Raw genomic sequence first — 14,306 nt, forward strand, 5'->3', positions numbered from 1 at the left:
TCCAGGCTGGTGGGGCCTTTCCCTTAAGCTGGGGTCCAAGACACCAGTTCTTTTTTTTTTTTTGCGGTATGCGGACCTCTCACTGTTATGGCCTCTCCCGTTGTGGAGCACAGGCTCTGGATGCGCAGGCTCAGCGGCCATGGCTCACGGGCCCAGCCGCTCCACGGCATGTGGGATCTTCCCGGACCGGGGCACAAACCCGTGTCCCCTGCATCGGCAGGTGGACTCTCAACCACTGCGCCACCAGGGAAGCCCAACACACCAGTTCTTATAATAAAGATCAAGTGAAGGAAAATACAACACATACATGTATGTCAAAAACTGTCAATTTGATAAATGCAGAGGATCCAGATGCTTTCGTTTTGAAATAAAACCATTATGTTTACTTTTGCTCAAATCTCACTATAAAGATGTCACATTAATTCTGTTGTCTTGACTGTTTTAAAGAAAATCATGGTACAGATTGTCAAAGGGTGAAGAAGCAGAATTGGTTTGTACTAAATTATATGGAGGGTTGAAAGGAGTGCTATATCAGGAAGAGAATAGAATAGAATAGAATATGTTTGATACATAAAGGATATGTTATTTATAGTACAGGACTCTGATTTATATAAATATTGATAAAGGATCTTTAAAGTCATGATTTAAACACTCTTGTTTCTATTTTCTTTTCATGTCATTTTCTTTTGAATAACGATCAAAAGATGACACTAGTCCCCCAAAAGACAAAGGCACATGGAGAAAAGGCATTCCAAGTATTATGAGAAAGACATTTGAAAAAAAGCCTACTGCTACAGGCACGTTCGGGGTCAGACTGGATGACTGCCCACCAGCTCATACTAATCGGGTAAGACACCAGCCCGCCAGATTTCCTAAAGCCATTAATTCAGCCGTTGTCATAACAGGACCCGAGTACACAGCCGTGCAGGTCACAGGGGGTATCTGTCCATCTGTTGAGTATTTTCCTCTTCTTAACAGACCTTAGTTTCTCTAAGCATGTCTGACCTGTACGGGTGTATGGAGTAATTTTATCTATAATGCTTTTTTCTAATGTGTTGACTCTGAAATAGAATAATTATTCAATGGCTAAGAATGTATCTGAAACTATCGGTAAGAAGTCATTTTCAAGTCGTGTGTGTTTCTGTTTTCAGCATTTTAAAAGAAGGATGGGAACAAGAATCATTAAGAAAGTGTGATAAATGTAAATGTGCGTGTGTGTGTGTGTGTGCGTGTGTGTGTGTGTGTGTTTACAATGCCCACGTTAGGATTCATATCATGAGTGGATGGATGTTATTCTTTCCCCCTCCTCTTCCCCTGTCCCCCTTCTTTTATTCAACTGAACTGTTGCCACATTCTCCCTACTTGCTCTTGTTTCTTCTTTAGACTATTATCTCCCTGTGGGGCCTCCTCTTTCAGTCTTGACCTATTCATTCTCTTTCCACTGACTCAACTATCTCTTGCTGGTTTTGTCTCTTCCTAGTTCTCCAATGTTTCTATTCTTTATTTTCTCTGTATCAAATAACAGCAATTTATATACTGTTTCCTTTTGGATGAAAAGGGCCTTTTAGCTACGATATGTATCTACTAACTGAAGATAAACATTCATGCTGTGTTAAATAAAATACTTATTTCTTGTTTTGCAGTATATTCCATTAATAGTTGACATATGTTGCAAATTAGTTGAAGAAAGAGGTCTTGAATATACAGGTATTTATAGAGTTCCTGGAAACAATGCAGCCATCTCAAGTATGCAGGAGGAACTCAACAAGGGAATGGCTGATATTGATATACAAGACGATGTAAGTTTGTGTATTTCTATTTGAATAACTGGTCTGTGTTTTTTTCCTTTGTGGTATTGACTACAAAAATACGGTATTTTTATTTTGCATACCTAGAAATGGCGAGATTTGAATGTGATAAGCAGTTTACTAAAATCCTTCTTCAGAAAACTCCCTGAACCACTTTTCACAAATGGTGAGTTAACCCCACCAAAGGCACCGATGCAACAGTTGAACATTACATTGTTGGGAAACCACAGCATATTAAATTGAACCAGGGGAAAATATTTTTGTCAAAAGAAACAGGAGGTTTTGTTTAGTTCTTACTTGTATACAAAGCACAATCATGTCCTATTTGTTGTCATTTGGATTTTTTTTTCCTCCTGATACATTTCAGTGAAAAACAGTTTATAAAACGTTGTTAAAGTTCAGTAAAAATATATATTATCCTGTTCATTCATGTTTACAGCTGAGTTGAAAATATGTTATTATTGTTCTCAGTGAAAAGCCTTCAGGCATAATAAGGTACAATTAGTAGAAAAGCATTTTTTCAGCCAAGCCAACTATTTGACTTAGATAAGACCTTGTAGTAGATGTTGCAGTGCAGGGAGAGAAAGTGGACAAACTGTGTAAATGCAGGCTCCACCCTCAGAGAACTCACATTTTAGGGAATTTCCTTTGTTTGATAAGGCCTAGAGGAATCATTAAAAACTATAGTAGTTTTATTTTATTTTTTATAAATTTATTTATGGCTGCGTTGGGTCTTCGTTGCTGCGCAGGCTTTCTCTAGTTGCAGCGAGCAGGGGCTACTCTTCGTTGCGGTGCGCAGGCTTCTCATTGCAGTGGCTTGTCTTGTTGCAGAGCACGGGCTCTAGGCACGCGGGCTTCAGTAGTTGTGGCACACGGGCTTAGTAGTTGTGGCTCATGGGCTCTAGAGCGCAGGCTCAGTAGCTGTGGCCCACGGGCTTGGTTGCTTCGTGGCCTGTGGGATCTTCCTGGACCAGGGCTCGAACCCGTGTCCCCTGCATTGGCAGGTGGATTCTTAACCACTGTGCCACCAGGGAAGCCCCTATAGTAGTTTTAGGACAACATTTCAAAGGCTATTTGGGGTCTTCCCTACTATTTTTTTCTTTTTAATTGTGGTTTGAAATTGAACCTTAAAGGGAAACTAGATTACAGCTCACCTAAACAATTTAAGATGAATTTGTTTTTTTTTGTTCTGTTGTCAGATAAATATGCCGACTTTATTGAAGCCAATCGTAAGGAAGATCCTCTAGATCGTCTGAAAACATTAAAAAGACTAGTAGGTATTATTTTATATTTTTGGAGGTACAACAAAAGTTCAGCATTTAAATCCATCATGAAAATAATATGTTTCAGATTCATGATTTGCCCGAACATCATTATGAAACACTCAAGTTTCTTTCGGCTCATCTGAAGACAGTGGCAGAAAATTCAGAAAAAAATAAGGTGTGTAAACTGTTTATTGAAGAGATGTACTTTCAGTGGCTTTAGTTGACAAGATGTACTTCACTGCTTCATGCGAAATAGTCAAAAATAGGTTATAATTAAACAGAAGCTCTAAAATACATCATACTGGTGATCACGTCCCTCTATAGATCACTCTTAAAAGCAAAAGATCCCCAAAATATGAATTGTTGTTTTTTCAAGACATTTTCTTTTGTTTATCCAGCAAGAAAAATGAAAAAGTCAGAAATTTTACTTCTTTTATTTTTCAACTGTATATTAATATTTTGAATGGGCAGTATTTGCACAAACAACAGTACAAATGTATCAGATGGTATACAGCGAAAAACAACAGACATTTTCTTTTTTTGTTTTGTTTCATTTAGATTTAGCAGATAAATTGTTTTGGTTTTGTTTTCATACCACCATATTACCTTTATCAAACACAACAAAATTTATTATTCCATCGTATTATCTAGTAGTCTGTTCACGTGTAGCTTTTCCTGATTGGTTTAAAGAAATATCTTTTGGATGAATATTGTATGATTTTACTCACATGGAATAAAAAAAAAAACCACACACAAAATAAATGAACAAACCAAACAAAAACAACACATAGATACAGAGAACACAGTAGTGGTTACCAGAGGGGAAGGGGCAGGGGTGCAGGGGAGGGTGAAAGGGTAAGGGGGATCAACTGTCTGGTGATGGATGGAAACTAAATTTTTGGTGTGGATCCCAAGACCAGTTTGATTTTTCTTTTTTTTTGAGTTCCACAATGGTTTTTTACCCTCTTGTATGTTTTTGGGATTGGTTATTTAATATTTTAATCAAATCCTAAGGTCAAAAAATTACACCAGATACTTATAAGATATAACAAAGAAAAACAAAAGGTTTGCACCTTTGACAATCAGGTACTTAAACAGGAGTACAAACTATCATGGAAGGAAACATACAAACATATAGGCATGTAATACTGAGGTGTTCATTGGTACAAGGATAAGCAGCAAGCTTTGGAAGTCTTGGTTGAAGTAAAATTTTTATCAAAATAATATTTTCAGACATTAGTTTTTACATATTCATGATCTTAATGTACTACTCAGGCAAATTAGGAAATTTTTATGTATCTCTTTCCATCTGTTTAGTTTTTGAGGGGAGAGGTTTTCCCTATTCTTTTGCAAGTTTTATTCCCTTTGATTTTAATATTTTTGTCAGTTGATCCAGCTTTATTAATACTTATTTTTGGCTGAGGTGCACGGCTTATGGGATCTTAGTTCCCTGACCAGGGATGGAACCTGCACCCACTGCCGTGGAAGTGTGGAGCCCTAACCACTGGACTGCCAGGGAATTCCCTGTAATACTAGTTTTGAACCAGATCAGTTGTTTTCAATCAATGACTTCTTGGAAAAAAACAAATGCCAATTAAGTATTGTATGTTGTCATTAAAGCAAGGAAAAGAATTTACATATAGATCAGTTTATGGAAACTCTAACCCTGAAGCATTATTTTTTTTTTACACACATCAGTCAACCATTCTTTGAGTTATTTTTCATCAAAAGACTCTTTCAGAAGTAAAATGCCAAGCATGCAACGGGAATTTAAGCCTACTTTCTTAAGAAAAGTTGTGGTATTTTCTAATACCATCCTCTGTTGCAGATGGAACCCAGAAACCTAGCCATAGTGTTTGGTCCAACTCTCGTGAGGACCTCTGAAGATAACATGACGCACATGGTCACTCACATGCCAGACCAGTACAAGATCGTAGAGACGCTTATCCAGCACGTAAGTCCAGGCTTCGGCTCATCGAGAACATTCTTTTCCGTGAGCAGCTGACAGTTGGTAGGGCAGGATTTGGTTATCCTTTTTTTTTTTTTTTTTTTTTATCCTAAGAGAATTACCTTTTTTTCTGTGCTATCCTCCAAAATATAGATCTCTGTAGGGGGTTATTTAATTTCTCTTTTTCACCTTTTTTATTTTAAATTTTAGCATGACTGGTTTTTCACAGAAGAAGGTGCTGAAGAACCTCTTGTAAGTATTGTCCGTCAGCGTTTGTACTCTGTTCTTCTCATTTGGGACACACAAGATCCTGATCCTACAACTGTGTCACCTTCCTGCTTTGTATGCTATTGTCTGCTTTGCACCCCGAAAGCAGGTCTATAGCACCTCAGTTTCTGATCTAATGAAAATCCAAGTATGATACTTATTTGGTAATTAATTATATGCAAATAATGTAAAAAATTAAGCATATGTCCTCCACTCAGTAATGTGTCTTTTACTAAATGTTGTTTGAATTTTAAAGAAAGTATCTTTGAAGAGATGATGAAGAGATCTTTGTTTATTAACCATAGACAACAGTGCAGGAGGAAAACACAGTAGACTCCCAGCCAGTGCCAAACATAGATCATTTACTCACCAACATTGGAAGGACAGGCGTCTCCCCTGGAGATGTATCAGGTAACTCTTGCCTGGGCAGTATTGATCTCTAGGTTAAAAGCTAAATTCTTATAACATGAAAGAGCAAATCAATCAATCATAACAATTCACTATGATTTTTTTTCCTTTTCCTCTTCTTTTTTTCCCTTTCCACTAATAAAAATAATGTAATCTTCCTCTTCTGATTGATCTGAATTATCTTCCAGTGACTGTAATGCCATTGGCAGTGCATGGAGTTGTAATGCTTGTCAGAAAGGAAATGTGAGGGAAAATGAGCATGCAAACCACTGTTTTGTTCTTTTTTTTTTAATTCACAGTTTCCATGTAATAGTCATCACAAGGTAAAACAGATACACGCTACTGAGTATGTGGTTGCTGTGATGGCAGAAAGTATGGTCTAGACTGTATGAGTAGTTCTTACTCTTGAGCTGGACGTTCTGTTGAAAAAGCAGCCAATTAAATACGTAAAATGCTCATGGGCACCATTCCCATAAATGCAGTATATTATCTTGTCACTACAGAGGTCACCGTAAAAGTCAATTTCTTTGACATTTTCTTCTGTCTTCTATTGCCACCCTCATGTTCGGTGAAGTATCAGTTCTAATAGGCTCTTTCGATGCAGATTTTCTCCTGCCAAACTGTTGCACTAACCTAGCATGTTTTACACCATGTTCTCCCTTTGTCTCTAGTTCTTGTTTTAGTCCTAAAGGGTTTTCTTTCCAGCACTTACTGACACAGGCAAATCTATACTGATGTTGCACAGGCGAGATGGGAGGAGTCTATCATACGGTCATGTCGCTAGTGGATTCCGTGGTGTCCCTGATGGACAGCTGGAACTGTAGGAAGAAGGAGGACTGCTGTCCACACTGTAGCTGCCTTGTCTGCAGAAACCCCCGATTCCTGTAAATGCAAACCGAGTTGATCTGTGGTGTACATTTTCTCTTACGATTATTGTAAACAGATCACTACTACTTTCTTAAAGGTTTTTCTGCTGTTTCTTGTTATTTCTGAAGCAGACCGTGAGGAGAAATAGCATGGTATGGTCTACCAGTTCTTAAAGTCATAAAGCATTGAGCCATGTGTTGAAAGGGGCGTGGCATGGGGCTCAGCTCATTAATTCTGAAAATCCATTTCCCTGAAGTTGAAAGAGAAAATTTCCAAATTGGTGTTGTCCTGAAGAGTGCTAGCCCCTTCCTACCCTCTTTATACTTGTATAACCTGAGTTTTTTGCCAGACAGTAAAATGATGCTCTCCATTTTTCCATTTCCATAATAGCATTTGTTAATAAATAATTGGAAAACTGGTAGCAATTTAACTAGTCTAAAGGATCCCTGACTGCACAGATGTGAAACCGGGGTCCAAAGCACAGAGATCAGCATGATTTAACGTAACGTCAAAGTGACCTAGAAGCAGGGTTATCCTAATGCATCCTTATGCACACAGTATATGCTTCTAAAATTTAACATTGACAGTCTGACAAAAATCAACATAAATACACTGAGTCTGAGCATCTCAATTTGTAGCGAGGGCAGCCAATCCTAAACGTTCTACATTGTGTATCAGTTTCAGATACAGGATGTGGTACATAGTGCAGTTCTTCAAAAGGTCTTCAAGCTGCTTTATTGCTAGATTTAATGCTTAGCACATTTAATAAACACTAGTGTTTCTGTTTTGTTTAGTACAGGGCTCCTTTGCCATCCCTATCATTGAGCTGATTCTGCCTACAATTCACAGCATCCTTTCATGGCGGTGGCTTTCTGTGGTGCAGCTTGCATCTTTGTGAGCTCTGACTATCCACTGTGTTCTATTGTTTTTGAGTTTTGCTTTCACATTTTGTTCTGTGCCTGTCTTTTCCATAAGTTTTGCATTGTTTGTTGAAAGCAGTAAAGAATCTGACCAATACTGACCATGTTTTCTTTAACTTCTCACAGATTCAGCTACTAGTGACTCAACAAAATCTAAGGTAAATTTTTTTGTACAGTTTGGAATATTTTAGAGGGGAATTGCTTTGTGGCTGATTGGTATGACTGGTATGCAGACGCACCCCTGTCTGTGTCTGATGACAGACCAGCAGAGTCTTATAAAGGGAAAAATGAATGCTTAAAATAGAATATGATAGAGGAATACTGGATGGTGGGGTGGGGTGTTGGATTTATCTCAGTGTAGTTTAGCATAATTCAAAGAAGTAGGCATTTACCCCCTCATTCTTAATGTGAAAATTTTCTAACATACGCAAAAGCAGAGAGAATAATATAATGAGCCCTTATTATCCACGCTCAACAATTAACACATGGCCAAGTTTGTCTCATCTGCGCCTGCCCACTTTCCTCCTCTTCATGACTTCTTTGTTTTTTTTGGTTTTTTTTTTTTGGCCTCGCAGCAGGTGGGATCTTAGTTCCCCTACCAGGGATGGGACCCGTGTCCCCTACAGTAGAAGCTCAGAGTCTTAACTACTGGACCACCAGGGAAGTCCCTCGGGACTATTTGGAAGCAAATCCCAAACATTTTATTTCATTCTGTAAACATTTCAGTAGTAATATAGACTTTATTATTATTATACATTTTTTATGAAAATATATATTCTTGCCTTCTTTTCAACAAGATCACTCGTTTTTTTTTGTTTGTTTTGTTTTTAATAAATTTATTTATTTATTTATGGCTGCACTGGGTCTTCGTTGCTGCTTGCAGGCTTTCTCTAGTTGCTGCGAGCGGGGGCTACTCTTCGTTGCGGTGCGCGGGCTTCTCATTGCGGTGGCTTCTCATTGCAGAGCGCGGCCTCTAGGCACACGGGCCTCAGTAGTTGTGGCTCGCGGGCTCTAGAGCGCAGGCTCAGTAGTTGTGGCGCACGGGCTTAGTTGCACTGCGGCATGTGGGATCTTCCTGGACCAGGGCTCGAACCCGTGCTCCCCTGCATTGGCAGGCGGATTCTTAACCACCGCACTACCGGGGAAGTCCCTGATTTTGTTCTTATAATCAATTTTTGTTTACATAATTTGTGTTCTGTTGGGACCACCACCAAAGTACACTTTTTAGTAGTTTTTAAGACATTCAGTTCGAAAGTCCTTCATTAATTCAGTTTGTGCCAGCTTTGCTCCTCTGAGACTGTAGCAAGTAGAATTGTCAATAAATTTGTTCAGGTGTTCTATTTGGAAATGAGACATACATATCATTACATATCATTTCTAAACATAATGGGATCACCTATGACTAAATTAGAATTGAATTTCTTGCAGAAAATATCATAAAATATTGAATGATCTATCATTTGCTATCACTTATATTGTGATTTTTACCATCTTTTTACCCCAACTTTTCATTTTGAAAAATTGTAAGCCTACAAAAAATTTATTGGAATAATAGCACCCAAACCTTTTGCCCTAGATTTATCAGTTGGTAAATCTTGACATATAGGTAATTTTTTTTTTCTGAGTCCTTTGAGAGTTAACTTATAGACATGATAACACTTTGCCCCTAAATGCTTCAGTGTGCATCTCCGAAGAACAAGGGGATTCTTCTATGTAATGACAGCATAATTATTGTATTCTGGTAGTTCACATGAGTACAATACGTTATTATTTCTAATGTACAGTTTTTACACAAATTTTGCCAGTTGTCCCAATAATGTGTGTTGTTTTTTCTTTTCCTGTATATAGGATGCAATCAAGGATCGCCCCTTGCGTTACGTTGTCATGTCTCCTTAGACTTCTTTACTTTGGAACAGTTTCCCACCTCTTTTTGCCAGAATATAAGATTTTAGATTTAGATTTTTAGGCTTTAGATTTCATACCTGTTTGAAATTCCCTCCTTTCCTCTTACTAGATGCATATTTCTTAACCTGTGGTTATAGCAGTCTTTTCATCTTAATTAAATTATGGTGGTGTTTGTATTATACCTGTGATAGAATGGATGTCCAAATGATATAATCTTTGTAACAATTTTTTTCAGTTGTAAAATAATATAGTCATTTGCTCCAACACATAGTGATCACAGAAACATCGAATTTTAAAGGGAACCACTGGGAATCTTACAGATAGTATAATCTAATTTCTTCTCACTTAAATCAACAATGAAGTGGAGGTGTTTAAAAGTGAATCACTTGCTCAGTGTCATACACAGCAAGCTAGGGAAGGAACACCAGGTCTTCTAATTCAGAGCTCAGTCACAGCCATCATCCCCTACGGTCTTCAACAGAATGTGTTAAATGTGAATAACCCTTAGAAAGGTCCTGTATAATTATAAAATCCTTTATAACTTATAAGAACAAAGTTCCGTCAATCTGCGATTTCATTTTGGTGAATCCTTTCTAATACAAAAGCCTGAATTTTTACTGTAATTTTCAAGACTTCAGTATAGTAGTTCTAGCATGTCTAAGATTTTTATGACAACAGAGAAACTGTCACTCAGTTTCTGTTGCTCTGCATACTTCCTGCCTGCCTGCTTGACTTAAATGGTGTGTGTTACACCAGCTAGTGTTTATTGACACCACCCCCTCCCCGACCCGAATTTACTTAGCCTGTAGGTACATTATGAACACTTAAACAGTCATCATCAAGAACCTGTTAGGCGTAGCTGACAAAGCCAATTGGCCTCACTGCCACTTTCTCAATACAGGGCACTGCAGTGTTTCTATGGTAAGGATTTCAGGTCTTTAATTGACCTGATGTTTTTTGAACTTCATGATTTGGTTGTTACTTGAGATCAGTGAAGACAGTGCCAACTTGATTTACCTAAGGCCAGTTTCTGCAGATCGAGCCTGCCTGAACTAATGAGAACCCAGGAGCTCCCTTATCTTAATCAGCTTATCTGATACAGTATCTGTATCACGTGATAGCTGTAATTGGAAGATTGAAGTCAGTCATAAAATTTTAATGTCAGAATATTATATTCTACTCAGTCAGAATATTGACTCTTTATGAGACCCGTGTTCCAGAGGAAGGAACCTGAGGACCCTCTGAGGGTAGCAGAAGCAGGGACGGTCTGTAGATGGAGGGAAGTCGAGAAGAATAGGAGTGCGAGAGGGCCCCAAGCACAGAAGGTGTCCCTGAAAGACAGGTGTATGTCAGCTGTGACATGGCAGATAAATACCACCAGGCAAGAAATGGGACAGATTAAATAAAAATAAGAAGTTGTCTTAGGTACAAGTTAAAAGGGGGTGTAAAAACTACACCCTGTTATTACTTAGCTTTAGTGGTTAAGAAATACTTGGGGGAGGGGGAGGGAAGGAGTGGGAGTTTGGGATGAGCAGATGCAAACGATTCAATGTTATATAGAGGATGGCTAAACAACAAGGTCCTGCTGTACAGCACAGGGAACTATATTCAGTCTCTTGTGCTAAACCATCATGGAAAAGAATGTGAAAAAAAAGAATGTCTATATGTGTATAACCGAGTCACTTTGCTGTACAGCACAGATGGGCACAGCATTGTAAATCAACTATATTTCAGTTAAAAAATAAAATAAAAAATAATCACCAAAGCAATGGAGATCACACAAAAAAAGAAAAAAAAAAGAAATATTGGTGCGGGGCGGGGGGACCTTTTCAGAAAGTGAACTCAATAACGTTCTTATGTTCAAAGTCTCGTGTCTCTGCTCCCCAGGGTTCTTGGGGATCCGGAAAAGATCAGTATAGCAGGGACCTGCTTGTGTCGTCCATCTTCGCGGCCGCCAGTCGCAAGAGGAAGAAGCCAAAAGAAAAAGCACAGCCCAGCAGCTCGGAAGACGAACTGGACAATGTGTTTTTTAAGAAAGAAAACGCAGAGCAGGGTCACAACGATATTAAAGAAGAGTCCAAAAAAGAGAGCGAGACACCGGGCAGGAAACAAAGGACCGTGGCTTGCAAAGAAAATCACGCGAAGAAGGATGGCAGCGTGGCCAGAGCTGATCAGCGAGCCTTGCGGGGGGAGAGCGCGGAGACCCCGGCCCCCCAGGGCGCCAAGCAGAGCAGGTCGCCCACCCCGAGCTGTCGCCTGGCCATCCTGAAAGAGGGCCCCAGAGCCCTCGCGGCCCAGAAGGCCTCCCACCCGGACGAGACGGGGCCCGATTCCGGCGCTCTGGCGAGGTTTTCCACCAAGAAATCCACCAGCCCCGAACCCAGAGTCGGCGAGTTTCTGGTCAGTGTCGGCACCATCACCGTCGACTGCTCAGCGACGTCGCCCGCCCCCTCCGTGACCGGCCTCGACTCCAGCCGGCTGAGCCCCGAAGTGCAGTCGGTGGCTGAGAGCAGGGGGGACGACGCCGACGACGAGAGGAGCGAGCTGGTCAGCGAGGGGCGGCCGGTGGAGACGGACAGCGAGAGCGACTTCCCCGTCTTCCCCGCTGCGCTGGCCTCCGAGAGGCTCCTCCGCGGAAAACTGCACGAGGCCACGAAGACGAGCCGGCGGGACTCCGAAGGCAGTGAAGTCAGCTGTACGGAGGGGAGTTTAACACCGAGTTTAGAGAGCCGGAGACAGCTCTTCAGTTCCCATAAGCTGATTGAGTGTGACACTCTGTCGAGGAAAAAATCCTCCAGATTCAAGTCAGACAGCGCGACTCTAGGAGATGCCAAGAATGAGAAAGAAGCCCCTTCCATCACGAAAGTGTTCGAGGTGATGAAAAAAGGAAAATCAACGGGGAGTTTACTGACACCACCAGCCAGAAGCGAATCCGAGAAACAGGAACCCACCTGGAAAACGAAAATAGCTGATCGGTTAAAACTGAGGCCCAAAGCACCGGCAGATGACATGTTTGGAGTAGGAAATCAAAAAACCAACGACGATCCTGCCAAAAGGAAAAACATCAAACGCAGACACACGCTGGGAGGGCACAGGGATGCTACTGAAATCAGTGTTTTGAATTTCTGGAAAGTGCAGGAGCAGAGTGGGGACAGAGAATCCGAGCTTTCAGCTGTGACACGGTTGAAGCCCAAATGCTCAGCCCAGGACCTGTCCATCTCAGACTGGCTGGCCAGGGAGCGGCTACGCACCAGTACGGCTGACCTGAGCAGAGGGGACGCGGGGGACCCCCAGCCCCAGAGCCTGAGCCCGTTAGAAATACCCACCACGGACCCAGCCCTGTCTTCTCAGTCCGATGCAGACAGTTCTCCCAGCACCTTGGCTTCAACTAATAGGCCCCCTCTTTCCACACCACCACAGCCACCTGACCAAATCAATGGAGAAAGCTTCCAGAACACGAGCCAAAACGCCAGTTCTGCAGCGACGGCCCAACCTCATCAACTGTCCGAAACCCCAGGCAACAAAGCACAGTTCCGTCCCTGTCTTTGAACTGGGGGCACGTCCACTCCAGCGAATAAAAGCTACTGTTACACGTTCCATAACTCTGTAAATATTTTCTTGTACCAGAATTGTTATTATGCAGCCTTCATTTGGGCTGGTTTCATCACTTTGCACTGTGAAATAGCTTTACAGTGCATTACTACAGCCAGAAGAACATATATATATATTTAAAAATATATTGGATAGTTGTATACAAATGAGCAAGGTTATTTGTTGCGACTCACCACATAGTGCATACACCCGACATTACTGAAGAAAATAGCTGGCGTTAGTATGCAGCAAATGTGTTCTTTTGGTTTCATCACTAACAAAAGTGCCTCATCATAAAAATACATTTGGTTTTTAGGGTGCCATGTTGCTAAAATTAGATAACTTCCACTGAGTAAACAAATGCGTTTTATTGGTAACAAATTTCATCACATTTACCAGTTTTAACACAGGTAGATACAGAACTTCCATTCTCTAGTCATTCCAGGTGGATCTCTGAGTTTTCTATTCAAACTTTTAATACAGTTTTTGAGTTTTGTGTGACTTGAATTTTTAATCTTTCTGTAAAATACGTAACTTAAATGAACATATTATATGTGTATCTTTTCTTCAGATACCAGATTTGATATAAATGTTGTAACATAGGTGTGTAGATAGTGACCTGGATGGAACTGGCTTCTTTATGGAGAAGAATATAATTCTGCATGAGGACTTAATGGATCCAAACCTGTGTCATGCCTGTGTGCATACCCAATTAAACACTGGAAATAAAAATTGTTTTGGTGAACTTTGCATGGCTTGAAACTTATTCTAATATATATATTTAAATGCCATCCATTTATAACTGCCTTAATTGGTTCTGACATTTATTTATTTATGTACTTATTTAATTTTTTGCTGTGGTGTGGCACGCAGGATCTTAGTTCCCTGACCAGGGATTGAACCTGTGCCCCCTGCGGTGGAAGCGCGGAGTCCTAACCACTGGACGGCCAGGGAAGTCCCTGGTTCTGACTTTTAAAAATTTACCTACTCTAGGGCTTCCCTGGTGGCGCAGTGGTTGAGAGTAAGCCTGCCGATGCAGGAGACGCGGGTTCGCGCCCCGGTCCGGGAGGATCCCACATGCCGCGGAGCGGCTGGGCCCGTGAGCCGTGGCCGCTGAGCCTGCGCGTCCGGAGCCTGTGCTCCGCAACGGGAGAGGCCACAACAGTGAGAGGCCCGCGTACCGCAAAAAAAAAAAAAAATTACCTACTCTATACATTACCCCTCTCTTTTTGGCCGTGTCTGGCAGGGATCTCTTGTAAATGTTTCCATTGGCCTAACTTCACTCGTATACACAGATAATATTTAACTTTTCTAGCTGAAGTCATAT

At 40.8% G+C, this 14,306-nt stretch overlaps 1 protein-coding gene across 3 annotated transcripts in view; it reads left to right on the forward strand.

The window, feature by feature from the left end:
* ARHGAP21 (Rho GTPase activating protein 21) overlaps positions 1–13,718 on the forward strand; it is a 126,764-nt gene extending 113,046 nt beyond the window's left edge. For all 3 annotated transcript variants that reach the window (XM_029237415.1, XM_029237417.1, XM_029237416.1), the window contains exons 16-25: positions 705–847; positions 1,644–1,799; positions 1,896–1,974; positions 3,008–3,081; positions 3,159–3,248; positions 4,902–5,027; positions 5,232–5,273; positions 5,594–5,699; positions 7,610–7,641; positions 11,276–13,718. In XM_029237415.1, coding sequence (XP_029093248.1) covers positions 705–847; positions 1,644–1,799; positions 1,896–1,974; positions 3,008–3,081; positions 3,159–3,248; positions 4,902–5,027; positions 5,232–5,273; positions 5,594–5,699; positions 7,610–7,641; positions 11,276–12,937 — 2,510 coding nt within the window. In that variant the 3' untranslated portion in view covers positions 12,938–13,718. The remainder of the gene's footprint in view (positions 1–704; positions 848–1,643; positions 1,800–1,895; positions 1,975–3,007; positions 3,082–3,158; positions 3,249–4,901; positions 5,028–5,231; positions 5,274–5,593; positions 5,700–7,609; positions 7,642–11,275) is intronic.
* The last annotated feature ends 588 nt before the right edge of the window (positions 13,719–14,306 follow it).

The sequence above is a fragment of the Monodon monoceros genome, unplaced genomic scaffold, assembly GCF_005190385.1.
Source record: "Monodon monoceros isolate NGI ecotype Baffin Bay Population unplaced genomic scaffold, NGI_Narwhal_1 Super_Scaffold_21, whole genome shotgun sequence".
Taxonomy (NCBI): domain Eukaryota; kingdom Metazoa; phylum Chordata; class Mammalia; order Artiodactyla; family Monodontidae; genus Monodon; species Monodon monoceros.